The sequence below is a fragment of the Kryptolebias marmoratus genome, linkage group LG3, assembly GCF_001649575.2.
Source record: "Kryptolebias marmoratus isolate JLee-2015 linkage group LG3, ASM164957v2, whole genome shotgun sequence".
Lineage (NCBI taxonomy): Eukaryota > Metazoa > Chordata > Actinopteri > Cyprinodontiformes > Rivulidae > Kryptolebias > Kryptolebias marmoratus.
In genome coordinates, this window is record NC_051432.1 from 30,190,908 (window position 1) to 30,206,266 (window position 15,359).

The 15,359-nt window shown below is 44.5% G+C and overlaps 2 protein-coding genes across 2 annotated transcripts in view; both read left to right on the forward strand.

Annotated features, from left to right (window-relative positions):
- The window catches only part of tmem178 (transmembrane protein 178), a 16,069-nt gene extending 7,379 nt beyond the window's left edge, over positions 1-8,690 (forward strand). Inside the window, exons 3-4 of the mRNA XM_017441330.3 lie at positions 1,240-1,377; positions 2,919-8,690. Coding sequence (XP_017296819.1) covers positions 1,240-1,377; positions 2,919-3,160 — 380 coding nt within the window. The 3' untranslated portion in view covers positions 3,161-8,690. The remainder of the gene's footprint in view (positions 1-1,239; positions 1,378-2,918) is intronic.
- Positions 8,691-11,423: 2,733 nt separating this feature from the next.
- Positions 11,424-15,359, forward strand: part of LOC108250452 (son of sevenless homolog 1) — a 33,722-nt gene continuing 29,786 nt past the window's right edge. The window contains 8 exon segments of the mRNA XM_037974778.1: positions 11,424-12,013; positions 12,946-13,071; positions 13,761-13,892; positions 13,977-14,141; positions 14,330-14,536; positions 14,613-14,756; positions 14,826-14,936; positions 15,015-15,113. Coding sequence (XP_037830706.1) covers positions 11,927-12,013; positions 12,946-13,071; positions 13,761-13,892; positions 13,977-14,141; positions 14,330-14,536; positions 14,613-14,756; positions 14,826-14,936; positions 15,015-15,113 — 1,071 coding nt within the window. The 5' untranslated portion in view covers positions 11,424-11,926.

Genomic DNA, 15,359 nt, shown 5'->3' on the forward strand with positions numbered 1-15,359 from the left:
CTTCCTCTGGATGGCATTAATTTGGTCTCCAGTTCTAAAGTAAAGAACTTGGTGTTATTTAGGATCAGGATGTCTTTTAACCCCACATTAAAACTGTTACCAGGACTGCTTTCCTCCACCTGAACAACATCACTGAAATCAGAAACATCTCGTCTGAAAATGATGCAGAAAAACTGCTCCGTGCATTTATCACCTCCAGGCTGGACTGTTGGAACTCTTTATTATCTTGGAGTCCAAAAACTCTTTAAAAGTCTTCAGTTGATCCAAACTGCTGCTGCCAGAGTTCTGATCAGAGATCAGATTTCTACAGTTTCAGCTTCCTGTCAGATTCAGAGGAGAATTTAAGATCTTCCTCCTAACATCCAAAGCTCTCAGCAACCAAACTCTATCTGATATTAAAGATCTTATTGCTCCATATTTTGCTAACAGAGCTCTCTGCTCTCAGACTGCAGGTTTCCTTGTGGTTCCTAGAGGTTCTAACAGGAGAACAGGAGGCGGAGCTTCCAGTTGGTTTGGGTTTCCTGAGCTCTCCCTTAGTTTCAGCATTTCTTTAAAGTAAAGTACATTTATTTTGAATATAATTTAAATTTAATTTTAACAATTTGGTTCATTTGTTTTTTTACACCATGTAAATAAACAATAATAATAATAAAATACAAAATGAATTAACACAAAGCTACATGACCATGAAAACATCCTTTTTAACCAAAAATTAAACGTTCCACCTGCATTCACTACCCAATGAAGGAAGCGGCCGTCATACCACCCAATGCCAGTGGAGAGAAAACAAAGAAACATTTTAGCAAGATACAAACTAACATGGGGGAGAGGATTGGAGTATGGCTCTGTCTGGTTGTGTGTATTTTAACGGTGAGGCACTCTTTGTGTGTCTGTGGACATGCGCTCTGACGCAGGAACTGCAGTGTGATTAAATCAGGTGCGCTGGACCGAGGTGTACTGAATCCTGGTGGAACGACCCCAGGTGTATTCATCCCAGATTTAAGGTTCTGGTCTTTGCAGCATCAATGTGTTTGCTGCTGGTTGCCATGGAAACATGTCCTGACAGTTATGTAATAGTTTGGAGGGACAGTAGGGAGGCAAGCAGGAGGCGGTTATCACGCTAACTCTCCATGTGTTTCTGCATTTATTACCCTTAATATTGACAGAAGAAGATGAATGTATTAAAAAAAACTTTCTCATTGCATATGTGTGTTTCTGTGTGTGTTTGTGTGCCCTCAGACCTGCGGCGCATCACAGCGGGCTTCTTGGGCATGGCGGCAGCCGTCCTGCTGTGTGGCAGCATCGTGGTGTCGGTGGGGTTTTTCTGGGAGGAAAGTCTGACGCAACATGTCTCGGGTCTCTTGTTCCTGATGGCAGGTAACTCACCTGAGGCTTCATGTATAAAGGGTGCAAAGTTTAAATGTAACTGAGCATGGAAACATGCACAGCTCCATCAACTTCATAGCTGACATATGTGCATTTCTACATTATTGGTCTGTTGGCATGCTGGAAAACTGTTACTGATGGGAAAACTATTAGTGGCCATACCTGAGGGGTTACTACAGAGTTAGATTCCTGCCCTGTTGAGCTGAAAGTCAGAATTTTCAGTACTGAATGATGTATTAAGTCGTTAGTTCACCCTGGTAACAGTTTGATTATATTAGGTGTGTTTCAAATTGTAAGAACAATCTATTTCTCAGTTTAAAACTTTATTTCATACACATGGAGAGTATAATACAGCGCTGGTCCACAGAGCCAACAGCTGCATCAGCAGTCTGTTAGTTGTGGCCCCAAATTTGCCTCTATTTATATATTCAAATGGAGGTCCCTGTTCTCAGTTCCATGATGATCTGGCTATACAACCAGAATGAGCTTGGATTCATGCACCATGTTTTAGTAAAAGTCTTTGTAAATGAGGCCCCTGGTTTGCAGCAGCTCTTTTTCTTCCCTCTGCTAATGGCAGGAAGGCTCTGTAGCAACACTCAGACGATAAACACAAACTATCAGAAACTCTTAGATTCCAAACAAATTTATTCATGATGCTGTTTGAGGTTACATCTACACTACATCTTTTACGTCTACGTCTTTTTGTTTCTCCATTCACACTTTTTAACAATAACACTGTAATACCATGCAGCACCACTAGGTGCCGTGATCATGACATCAAAATACTGAGAAAGAACATTCTAAGTTTGGCTAAAACTTGTTTTTCCTGTGAATCTATTTACAGTTGTTTAGAGAGTTTTCAGACTCAACTAGTAATTATTTTTCAAAAAAGCGACTAGCTACTTTTTCTGGTGTTTTTGAAGAGTGACGTGAGAAGCAGGTATGGTTCTTTCCACTGAGCAGCGGGGGCTGCAGCGACCCCCCGGCTGCTGGCAGAGCAGCAGATGTTCCTTCACATCATCCAGGCGGTGAGGAGCTGGTGCTGACTGATCCATGGCAGGATGGAAATGTCATATTTTCTCTGTCTAAAATAATTAACTGGAATAAATAACTTTTAGTTTCACCTTTGGGTCACTTTGCCAGTCCCAAGTCTGGATAAAGGATGAAAGGTGGAACAATGATATTCAAAGAATAACAGGAGAGCTCTTCCAGTGAGCTGTGGGTATTTCTGTTGGGACAGTTGTTAGCAGGTCAGGCAGTCATATTACTGTAATTATAATTATTATCCTACTCAAACCAAAACACTTTGTCTTTTTGTAAATGACAACAGTAATGTTTCTATTATATTTAAGACTTTGTTTAATCAAACAAGGTCCTTTTCCTGTTGAAAGACACCACAACACAACAGTTTTTTTCCTTTTTTACTTTTGGACATTTTGTTATGATGCGTAACCATGACAACAAGTGTTAAACATGAAGAACCCTGAAGTCAGTCTGAATGTGATTCTGCTCTGGTTCTGCTTTGTCTCTAGGGATCTTCTGCACCATCTCGTTGTGTACGTATGCAGCCAGTGTTACCTATGACCTCTCCAGGACCCCGCCCTTCATCTATGGTCTTCCAGCGGATGTGGATCACGGTTACGGCTGGTCTATTTGCTGCGCGTGGGCCAGTCTGGGTTTCACAGTAGCCGCCGGTTGCCTTGGCACCACCTTCCCCTTCCTGAGTCGGGCTGGAGCACTCGGATCCAAAACGGCCCGCGAGTCTTCCGTCTGAGCTGCCTGTCAGTCAGGAGAACCTGAACTTTGTTTAGATCCGACTGCAGCGTATTGAGGCCAGGTTCTGGACTGGACAGTGGTAGGTGAGACACTAAACCTCAAGTGAAGGCACAGACCTGTTTGTAGAGTCCCTGTGCAGCTCAGCGCCCCCTGCTGGAGTGAAACCTTTTCTGTACACAGCTGTAAGCCTGGGTGTCCTTCTAAGGTTCTGCTAAGCCTGACCTGTTCAGGTTCAGGTTCTGGTTGTCATGCAGAGGCATACAGGTGTACAGCACTAAAGTGTGACATCACTGACCAGCTTCAGAAAAGTTTCCAGGTTCCAGGAAACCAGTAATCAATGTTTGTATTTTGTCCTCAGAGCTCTGTGAGAACCTTTAGCTGATTTATTAAACAACAACAAGGACAGAAACGACACGTTGTGGAGAACTATACAAGAATCAGTGTTGGAATCAAAAAAACAACAATAACACTCATCAATCAATCAATTAATCAATATTCACTAGAGATGTGGTGAGATACCTATCAGACAAGGAGAGATGAGATTTCAACAATATTCTTTAGACAAAAATCTTTATTCACAAATATGAACTAAACGATTCTTAATATGGACGGCACGGTGATCTGTGGAAGTGTTCCTGAGCAGAACAGAACCAGAACCTGATCACCAACATCCAGCCTTGACCTTTGACCTCAGCGAGATCTGTTGATGATATTGTGAGCTGGAGAGGATGGGAGATTCAAAGACTTTACAAACCTCTGCCCATCTTCAGCCTCTGAGCTGCTGAGAATGAACCTCATTAGTTATAAAAGCTCCTCCAGATGTTTCTTATTTCTTATGCTTTTTTTTTTGCCACTGGAACAACTTCTGACAGTTTGTTCAATGATGTTTAACAGATCGCTCGTTACCATCTGACTGATGGCTGGATTTGATTTGATGATATAGTTTGTTACCCAAACCCTCAGTCCAACTTTATTTTGAGAAAATGTCAGAAATGGAAATTACAAACTGATTCCAGCAGTTCTTCTTTTACTTCACCTTAAAAAGGTTTTAATGAGAATAACCTAAATGAATGTTTTTGTTGTTTTAAAAAGTCAGAAGATTCAGCTGAAATAACTAATGTCTGTAATTTATGTTTGATTAAGAATGCTGACTCCAGGTGTTTTAGGATAAAATAATGAACGTTCACTTCACCTGATTGGTCGAAGGAAACATTTGTATTTATCTGTGGAAGTGTCGTTTTGAGGATCACCTGTGCTCACCTGACATCAGTCCAGCTCCAGAACATTGCAGACTTCTCCTGTAAATTTGTTTTTGATCAATCTGAGGCTCAATCAGAACCTTTTAGCCGACCCGATTAGCTGTTAAACACACCTGCTGATGCTTTCAGCAGCAACTGCACCTGACGGAATGGCCAGAAGGAACAGTGCGGACCGGACCCCCTGGACTAACCCTAACCCTGGACTGGGACCCTGAAGGATTTTCCGTGTTTTGTAGTCCTCAGCAGGATGTTGAAGTCTGCCTTATGAACTTTGTGAAGCCTTCTGATTCAAGATCACAACTGAGTTTGGGTCAGTAAAAGGTGTAAGAAATATAAACCTGACCTTTGACCTCTGACCCATGGACTCCTGTCAGAACTCAGAGGATGAGTTCAAACCAGAACTGTAGTTACAGATTTGGATCACAGCTCAGATCAACAAGGTCTGAGCCTCAAACTGGAAGTCCAAGTCTGGTTTTTGGATCTAGGTGTTATAAAATTGAAAGAATGGACCTTCAGTTTGTTGAATCGTGTTTAGAACTCGTTCTGAATGTTTCATGACAGTATGATCTAGTTCTGGTATCATCAGAACCAAACTCCTGGTCGTGCTGGACCCCACTGATTGTCTCAGATATTCTCTTACCTTCATGCCGAATATTAATTCTCATGGTACCCTCTTGATCTGGTTGGACCTAATCTGATCCGTTATAGCAGTGGTTCTCGGTCCTGATCCACAGGGCCTTCAGTCCTGCAGGGCTTCAGCAGACTCACTTTAATGAATGGATCATTAATGGGCTTCTGCAGCACTTTGAGCTCTTTGAGAAAATACCCCACTGTTATCCTCCAAGACCAGTACAGAGATCATCCCAGTAAGGACACCAGATATGTTTCTGTCAGGTCTGTTCTCAAAGCTGTGAGGGTTTCTGTCCTCTGTTTGTCCCTTCTCTTTGCCCCATGAAAACAGTTTAATAAAACAGATTACTGTCCATCAAAACTCTGAGAACTGCCTGACACCCACCTGAACCTTACCTTTGCTCCTGTACCTGCCCCATGTTGGACACTGCTGCCCCCTGCTGGCTCCTGAAGGTGTTTGTTTGCTCTGATGTTATCCCGACATGCAGCTGAAATGATGTAAACTCCATGACACAGGCTTTGTTTACTTTCTAACACTCACCTTTCTGCTCTGACATCCCAATCAGATTGTACTTACCTAGAACATATTTTAATTTGGCTTATTTTATGTTAGTTTGTTTTGTTGTTGTTTTAGGATTTGAACATCTAAATTATTAAAATGGAAATTATTTGCAGTTTGTAAACAACAGGAATTTATAGAAAAGTCAGAGAACACCCCCAACACCTAAAACTAACTTTACACACCAAACTGAGGGGGTGAAAGCTCACTGAGATGCTGGGGACACCAGGCTGATTCATTTAAACATCCCTTTTATAAGTAAAACTTTTGAATATTGGACTTGGATCCTGTGTAATAAACTGTAAAAAATATGTTTTATGATATAAATAGTTCACTCTCTCAAGGCACATGTCGACAATTTAATTTTAATTCAATTTAGTTTATTTATATAGCACCAATTTACAACAAACATCATCTCAGGTGTCTGTACAAAAATATTCACATACTTTTATAAAAGCCAGTTATCTAAGGAAGCAGCAGATTGTGCTGAATTTTCTCTTCGTCTCACTCTCCCATCCCGAGCAGCACATTGGAAACCTCCAGCAGAACCAGAACCAGAACCAGGCTCAGGACAAGTAGCCATCTGCTTTGACAGGCTGGGGTTGGAGAGGACAGGAAAGAGACACAGACAAACAGGAAGTTGTCCAGGTGACGTTTCAATAAGAAGAAATACAAATAAAACATGTTAATGATAGAATAATTACAAAAAATACTTTTTTAAATCAACCTGCCTTGTTGTAATTGATTTTAGTCTCTGTGTTTTCCATACAACTGAGTTCTGCCTTGATGTGGGCGGGATTGTTGTAGCAAGGCCACTCAACAGTCCTCTAGTAGTGACGCTGCAGAAAATGGCAGATAAAAGTGGTGGTTCTGAAGCTGTCCCTGTCATGACTCACCAGTGATGCAGCTTTTTGGCCAATCAATGTCCTGGAGTCTGCTGACATGAAACTGTTGGCTCTGCGCTGCTAACCTGTGACCTCGCCCAGGTAGGTCTTGCAAACCAAGCTGGAAGTGATTAGGATCACCCAATGAAAACCTGTGCTTGGTCGAGCTGAGCAGGGCCGAGTCAAGGTCAAGGAAAAGGGTTCAAGTCTGTAGCAGAAAAGCTAAGGGAGAGCTCAGGAAATCCAAGCCAACCCTAACTATAGGATTGATTAAACAGGAAAGTCTTAAACCTCGTCTTAAAAGTAGACAGGGTGTCAGCCTGACGAACAGAAACTGGAAGCTCCGCCTCCTGTTCTCCTGTTAGAACCTCTAGGAACCACAAGGAAACCTGCAGTCTGAGAGCAGAGAGCTCTGTTAGGGAAATATGGACCAATAAGATCTTTAATATCAGATGGAGCTTGGTTGCTGAGAGCTTTGGATGTTAGGAGGAAGATCTTAAAAGCTGATGAAGAGAAGCTGAAACTGGAGAAATCTGATCAAAGAGGTATTTTCCACCCTTGTTGTTTATTTGAATTGCTGAATTATTAGCAATCTACTTAAAAATAGCCCTGATACAATGTCATGATCTTGGGTGCTTTGTCTTTTATTTTGTAGATGGAATTTATTTTTGTCATGTTTTTCCCTTGTGTTTTCATTTGGATATTTTTATTTCTCAGTTTCTCCCCCTTGTGTCATTCACAATTGTGTTCCCTCAGTCAGTCCTGCTCTCTGCTCCTCATTACTCATTTGTTTCTCATTGCTAATCAGTCCAACTGCAGTCATTTGTTTCCATCTTTCTCTGTTTATTTAAACTTGCAGTTCTCGCTCTGTCTTCAGTCAGTGACGCTGTTTGTTTTCTCCTCAACCATTAAACTCTTTCATGAAACAGTTCTATGAAATGGGCGCACAGACCGTCTGTCTTTAAGTTGCCTTTGACCGTGTAAAAAAATCACCAATGGAGCCGGCCACATCTCCCACTGATGTTTTTAGGAATAAAGGGAATAAAAGGAACATTTTTGTCATAACATTCTCAAAACATTTTTTCATGTTCGGCACAAAAAACAAAAGTTCACAAATTTTGCCCCAATTTGCCATTCTTAAGAACATACCTCTAGTTTAAAAACAAAAAATGGTCAAGAGTTCTCTTCCGAAATGAATCTGTACTATGTTGTAGGTGGTCGCAGACAGTGTTGTCAATTTTTAAACTAAACACAAAGTTGCTGTGCATCATCATCGACAATAAACCTCTGACCATACATCATCACTTCACATTGTTGAGTCTTGCTGCTGGTTTACCGTTTCACCTGTGTGACTACTTTGCTTTGCGGCACCTTTGGTGCATCAGGGGTGGGTTGGCTTCGACCCCCCTCACCGTGGTCAAAAGGCATCTGAAGGTCCTTGCATCCTTCAGGATAAGTCAGAAAATTGGCTCTTTCTCGTAGTTGCGTGACAAAAATTGCACCATTTTGTTTGTGTAGCAGCTTTGTCCGCCATTTTGTGACAAAAGGCCCTGGTTGAACCTTTTCTCACAGGGGTTTGGGCCAAGTGTTGTGTGATTGGTCAGAAGTTGTTGTGGGCGTGGTTAAGCTTCAATGGAGCCATTTTGCTTCTGCTGCTCTTCTGAGAAGCAGCTGGAGGTTGTTAGAAAATGCAGCCGTCTTTACAGCTGTTCCATTAAAACTTCTCAAGCTGTGAGCCTAAAAAGACCGCAGAGACACCGGCGTCTCTTCGTGGCTGGGACTGTCAGTCGGTTCAAACACATCTGGTCACGGTGAGGGAAGCTAACATCTGTACGACAGAAAAGCTGAGAAGAAACCCGTTTACCTGCAGGAGGAGGGAGGAGCTTCTGATCCGAATGTCCCGCAGACGATGAAAGGTGTGAGAAAACAAACGTGAACAGACTTCTTGACATCTTATGGAGTATGCTGGAGCCTGAGGAGTCTTGTGAAAGAGCCTATTGACTCTCATTACCTCCCCTGAGTAACTCCCCTTTCAGCAAGGAACTCTGCCTTCCTCGTTTACCTCATTCCAGAATTTTTTCTTGTTTTAATAAGTATTGTTTGCTTATGCACCATAGATGAGAGTGGACTGCAATTTCAATTCTCTGCATGTTCTGTACATATGAATAACTGACAATAAAGTTTGACTTGACTTGTTGTTTTGTCACTTGCATATTTTGTTTTGCTGCCATTACAGCTTTTTATTTTGGTTATTAAAATATAGTGATGAGCATGTGAAGCCTCGTAAAGTTGAAATGGATGATTTGTGGGGTGGAGTTGCTGTCCTGGGTTCATGACGTGTGCTGTGCCCACGTTGGCCCCTAAAACAGTGCTGGAGAATGAACGCTGCTACTGTCTGGTTGTTTACAAGAGGAAATGGAAGAAGAAGCTATTTTTGAACACAAAGAAATGCCCGAAGACTTTGTGGGAGTAATGGATATACAACCAGTATGAACCTGAACCGATGGCTGGATCTCCAGAATCAGATGAAAACTCTTTAGATTCAGATTCTGATGATCACCAGGACCGTCATGGCCGACAAAACAAAGTGTATAAGGACCAAGTTGAGAACATGGTGAGAACCGATTACTTCCAGATCGTTGTCATAACATCAGCACACAACACTGCAAATTAACATAAAGACTGCAGGAGAGAGCTAACATTGCTAACTCGATGCTAACTCGTAAACAACGTGAGCGCGCGTCAGAGTAGCGTTTATAAACTCTCACACCAGAGTAAACTAATCAACAGCAGGTTCAGACTCGGACATTTGTTTAATCCCACATGGATTGTTTATATTTTTTCCTCTGAATCACAAACTGCTCAGACCTTTCAATGACAGCGCACGTTCATGTCACGTTTGAAGGAAAACTTCCTGTTTCTCCTCTCCTCTGTGGAGTTGAAAATTAAAAATAGTTGGTAAAAGGTCCTTTTTGTGGTGTGTAGCTGCAGTAACGAGGGTCAGAGTGGTTCTTCTCTTTGAAGTGGTCTAAACCCGAGTTCTGATAGTAATTCCCACATCAGAGCTTATGGATCCAAATCTGAGGAAGGTTTTTATCTTTCAGAAAGCCAAAAAAATGAAACTCCAGTGGTATTTTCTGGCAGGTTTGAGCAATTAATTCCAACGTACTGAACTACAGTATATTGTACAGATATTCATCCACTCACTGATGAATGACTGAATTCTGTGAACCTCAGCACCGAGGACGTCACACATCAGCAGGGCCATGGAAAAAGCCAAAAACACCAGTTTCTTCAATGTTCAGTATATAAAAAAAATCAGTAATATACATATATATGTGTATACAGTACATGTGTACATATATATTTGCGTATTCTGTACCGGTTCATTGTGGAAAACAGAGCTGACCTGCAAATCAAAACACTGTTTACCGTTCGGTCTACCTTCCTACCCTCACCTATGGTCATGAACTTTGGGTAGTGAAGATGATGGATGGATGAATGGATGGACAAGCAAAGGGATGTGCTTTACAACTCACTAACTATTTTGGCCAAACAATTTATTTTAAAATGTAAATCAAACCATTATTTAAAATATTCTCTAATTAAATAAATTTAAACAACTCTGCAAAGTTTGTCAAAACAAAACAAGCTATGGTTGTCTTCAATAATTTAACTAAGCTAATACCTGTTTAGTTCTTTGATTCAAACCTACACCCCTGTAGGCAGGGCGGGGTCGGACAAGCGACCCACTTTGTCTTAAAAGGTCTGCCTGTAGCATTCACTGTAGTTTTCTGAGGGGCTGTTTCCACAAAGCTGTTTTTCAGTGAAAAAGGAAGATTTATGTTGGAGTTCGATGGTTCGTTTAGTGGTCAGATTATCCAACACTGAAACTTTTTAAACCCAGGACTCAGAGTGGAGATCTTTGGATCCTCCCGTTTGCCTTTCACAGGAAAGCTCATTGTGTGGAATCATTCACCATTGAGGCAGCAGTCAGTAGCTGTTCTGCACATGCAGGAGGACATCAACAGGAATAATGTCAGACAGCAGAGATCTGTATGTTCCTCACCTCCAACATGGAACAGCAACCCAGGTCACTGGAAGACCAAACTAAAGTTCATGTTTTCACTGTTTGGATGGAACTGTTTACTAGTAGTATAGTATATAAGTCATTGCTGTTTACATGCTGGAGAGACTGGTGTCTGCTCATGTCAGCGCCAACTAGTGGCCAGGCGTGGGAACTACAACTGGTTGATGCGTTTGCAAAGAAACACTGAAGGAAGATGGAGCGCTTTGAATCGCCTTGTTGCAGAAAAGTGTAAATTTCACTTCACTTCACTTCACTGGGCTCTCTGCTGTCTCCAGGTTGAGACGTGAGAGGTGGATAAGACTAGATTTTCTATAATGTAAAATTGTATATGCTACCTTTGTGTTGTAAACAAAATCTTTGCTAAACTAAATCTGTTTGGGAAAACTTGTGTGTTAACATGTCTTTAAAGTAGAGTAGGAGTATATTTCTGATTAGTTTAATGATGGAATTTACTGTCGGATTATTTAGAGGTGTAAGGTTTCTGGTTTCTAAACTTTAAAGTGGTCAAAATTGCAATTTTTGGACAGAAAAAAATAAGGATACAAAGTCAAAAACTGCATCTTTAGGATTGCACCGTAGTAATGAGTAAAAGTCAGATTCTGCCACGGCCTTGGGTTATATTCATGTTTCTAGTATTTTTTTGTTCTTTTATAGACTTGTCTAAGACTGTTGCACAAATATTTGTGTAAAAACCATTTGTAAAAGTGAGTTGGAATCTGTACCTGTCGGAACCGTCAAACCCGGGTGGCTGCAGTACCGACGCCGGCCGCGCGCATTCAGGCGCGCCCTCGCTCAGAAACCCCGTTCATCTACGTCAGAACCTGCAGACCGCGCATGCGCAGCTCGGCACCGTGTCCTATACCGTCACAGCCACAACAACAGCCGCCGCGAGCTCCGTGAGTGTCCCCCTTGCCCGGGCCCGGAACCTGTGAGATATACGGTCCGGGCCACAGATGCGGAGCAGCCGAACCCGCACCAAACCCTCGGTAACCATCACAGTCAGTCCACCCGCCACCCACACTGTCAGTACCGGACGACCGAACCCTCTTCTGTTGTCGGCGGGCAGCCAGAAGCTAACAGGCTAACAGCACCATGCCCTCCTCCCGCTGAACCGAGCCGGCGAACCCAGCGGCGCAGCTGACGGGCTGCTGCGGAGCGTCCGGCCGCCGCCCGCGCCTTCGAAGCGGCCGAGAATGGTCGCAGTGACGCCCGCCGCCCCGGAGGATCGACCCGGCTCCACCCGGTCAGCTGGACCCGGACAGGTCCGCGTAGCGTTCATGTAAACCGGCCAAGCGAGAGAGTCCCGCTACGGAGCTCCGAACCCGGGTCCGGAGCCGCAGCCATGCAGGCCGCGCAGGCGCAATACGACTTTTTCAGCGAAGAAAACCACAGCAAGTGGAGAGGCCTGCTGGTTCCGTCCTTGGAGAAGGTACGTGTCGACCAGAACTCACACACACAGACACCTGCTGGTTCTGGAGAAGGTACAGATCCAGCAGAACCCACACAGACCTGCTGGTTCTGGTTCTGGAGAAGGTACGGGTCCAGCAGAACCCATACAGACACCTGCTGGTTCTGGTGAAGGTACAGATCCAGCAGAACCCACACAGACACCTGCTGGTTCTGGTTCTGGAGAAGGTACAGATCCAGCAGAACCCACACAGACACCTGCTGGTTCTGGTTCTGGAGAAGGTACGGGTCCAGTAGAACCCACACAGACCTGCTGGTTCTGGTTCTGGTGAAGGTACGGGTCCAGCAGAACCCACACAGACCCTGCTGGTTCTGGTTCTGGAGAAGGTACAGATCCAGCAGAACCCACAGACACCTGCTGGTTCTGGAGAAGGTACAGATCCAGCAGAACCCACACACACCTGCTGGTTCTGGAGAAGGTACAGATCCAGCAGAACCCACACACACCTGCTGGTTCTGGAGAAGGTACAGATCCAGCAGAACCCACACAGACCTGCTGGTTCTGGTTCTGGTACAGATCCAGCAGAACCCACACAGACCTTCTGGTTCTGGAGAAGGTACAGATCCAGCAGAACCCACAGACACCTGCTGGTTCCGGTTCTGGTTCTGGTTCTGGTGGGATGTTTGTTAGCCTTCAGAAACCTGAATTCGGGTGCAGGATATGTGATGGCATGTAGAGACCAAGGCTTGGTGCAGGATAATTGCTGGAGGGCCGTCTATATTATAGTATAAATTATTTCATATTTTTTGTTTCGTTCATGTGAGGTAAAATCTGTCAAAGGTTTTTAGTTTCACCTTTTTCTTTCTTTTTAAAAACAAAATCAAATATTAACCGACTGAACCTGCAACCTTAGATATCAGATAGATAACGTCCGTGTGTGTGTGTGTGGACAGGTGTTGAACCAGGTCCATCCTAACCTGAAGTCCCAGCAGGAGGCGCTGCAGTACATCGAGGAGCTGATCCTGCAGCTGCTCAGCATGCTCTGTCAGGCTCAGCCGCGCACCGTGCAGGACGTGGAGGTGAGGCGCACACAGTAAACAGTGTCACATGACCTGTCACAAACCAATCATGTTGCTGCAGACAGATTGATTCAGTTGATCTGAAGGTAGCTGATGAGCCAATGACACGTCGCCTTCTGATGACATCACTAAGTGGGTGTGGTCTTGTTTCCACCTAATGGCAACTCCTGTAAGATAATGAGGTGCTGTTTGCAGAAATGCCACACACAGTTCGTGCTTTCTCTCACTGGCCCCGCCCCCAATGTGTGGCTCCACCCCCTGACCCCTAAGTGCTCCTCTAATTGTGCTGGTGCTCTGTTCCTGTTAAACCTCTTAAATCTGTTGCTCCCACTGTGACAGTGAAAAAAAGAACAATCAGAACCATGGGAAAAAATCAGCCGACCTTCAACCTGTAGACAGGTGTAGGGCTGCTGAAACAACCAATCAGAGCAAAAGACAGGTGTGTCCTGCAGTGGATTCAACAGAAGCTGTGGCTGCAGGTCCATGTGTAGACTACGCCAGTCCATCTGTGAGGTCCAGCTAGGTCTGGTTCCTGTCCTCATTGTCCTCCTCTTCCTTTCCTCAGGTGTTTGGATCTGATCCAGTCTGGTTCTGTAAATCCTCTTAGGTGTTTGGACCACACCACTCCAGCTGTGTGGTCCAAGTCAGCCTGGTTCTTGTCCTCATAGTCCTGCTCTTCTTCTCCTTAGGACCGGGTCCAGAAGACCTTTCCCCATCCGATTGATAAGTGGGCGATCTCTGACGCTGTGAATGCCATCGAGAAGAAAAAGAGGAGGAACCCGCTGGCTCTGCCCATCGATAAGATCCATCCCCTGCTGAAGGTACACGCTCCCTCCCTCCTCTTCTTCACCTTTTCCGACACCAAGCTTCAAATATGACTGACTAACAGAAAGCTTTGTCCTCAGGAGGTTCTAGGCTACAAGGTGGACCACCAGGTGTCGGTGTACATGGTGGCCGTGTTGGAGTACATCTCAGCTGACATCCTCAAACTGGCAGGAAACTACGTCAGAAACATCCGGCATTATGACATCACCAAGCAGGATATAACCGTGGCCATGTGTGCCGACAAGGTCTGCAGTGAGGATTCACGACACACACTTAGTTACACACTTGGACACACAGGTACACACACTTAAACTAACAGGTACACACACTTAAACTAACAGGTACACAATCCATCCATCCATCCTGAGCTGATTCCCTGTTTGTGGTTGTTTCTGTATGAATTGTGTGGTTTTATGTGTGTTTATGTGTGCAGGTGTTGATGGACATGTTCCATCAGGACGAAGAAGATATCAGTGGCCTCCCTCTGGATGAAGAGCCGTCAGCCAATGAGGAGCAGAGTTACTACGAGTTGGTGCGGAGCTTCATGGCAGATAGTCGGCAGTACCTGAGGCAGCTCAACCTACTCATCAAGGTGTTCAGGGAACCCTTCATCTCCAGCCCCGAGCTCTTCTCACAGCACGTATGTATGAGCAGCACTCACCTGATTGATCATGTGACTCGTCCTGCAATCACAGTGGTTGATCTGCATCCTGCAGGATGTAGACGGCATCTTCAGTCGGATCGTAGACATCCATGAGGTAACAGTGAAGCTGCTGGGTCTGATCGAGGACACGGTGGAGATGACCGATGAAGGATGCCCTCATCCTCTGGTCGGGAGCTGCTTTGAAGACCTGGCAGAGGTATGCACATTTGTGTGATTCAATCATTCAGTGGTTCTGGCTCCATGTGATGTGTGATTTGATTGGCAGGAGTTGGCTTTTGACCCCTATGAGACCTACACTCAGGACATCCTTCGGTCTGGCTTCCATGAGCACTTCCTGAGTCAGGTGACCAAGCCAGGAGCTTCTCTTCACCTCCTGGTAAGCTCCACTCGCTGCAGTCAGAGACCTGTCTGTCAGATTTTGGTGATGATAACAGTGATGTTTTTGTCTCGTCAGTCCATCTGTGTAGGTTTCAAAGAAGCTGTTCAGTACATTCTGCCCAGACTGCTGCTCACTCCTGTTTACCACTGTCTGCACCTGTTCGAGGTGCTGAAGGTGAGACATCTCACCTAGTACTGAACCTGCCACTAACCTGTTTCACACCTGTCTCATATCTGAATTACACCTGACTCACCTGTGTCACTCTGACCCACTAATTTGCTACACCTGTCCCACACCTGCCTCACACCTGAACCGCACCTGCCTCACACCTGAACCGCACCTGCCTCACACCTGCCTCACACCTGCCTCACACCTGAACCACACCTGCCTCACACCTGAACCACACCTGCCTCACACCTG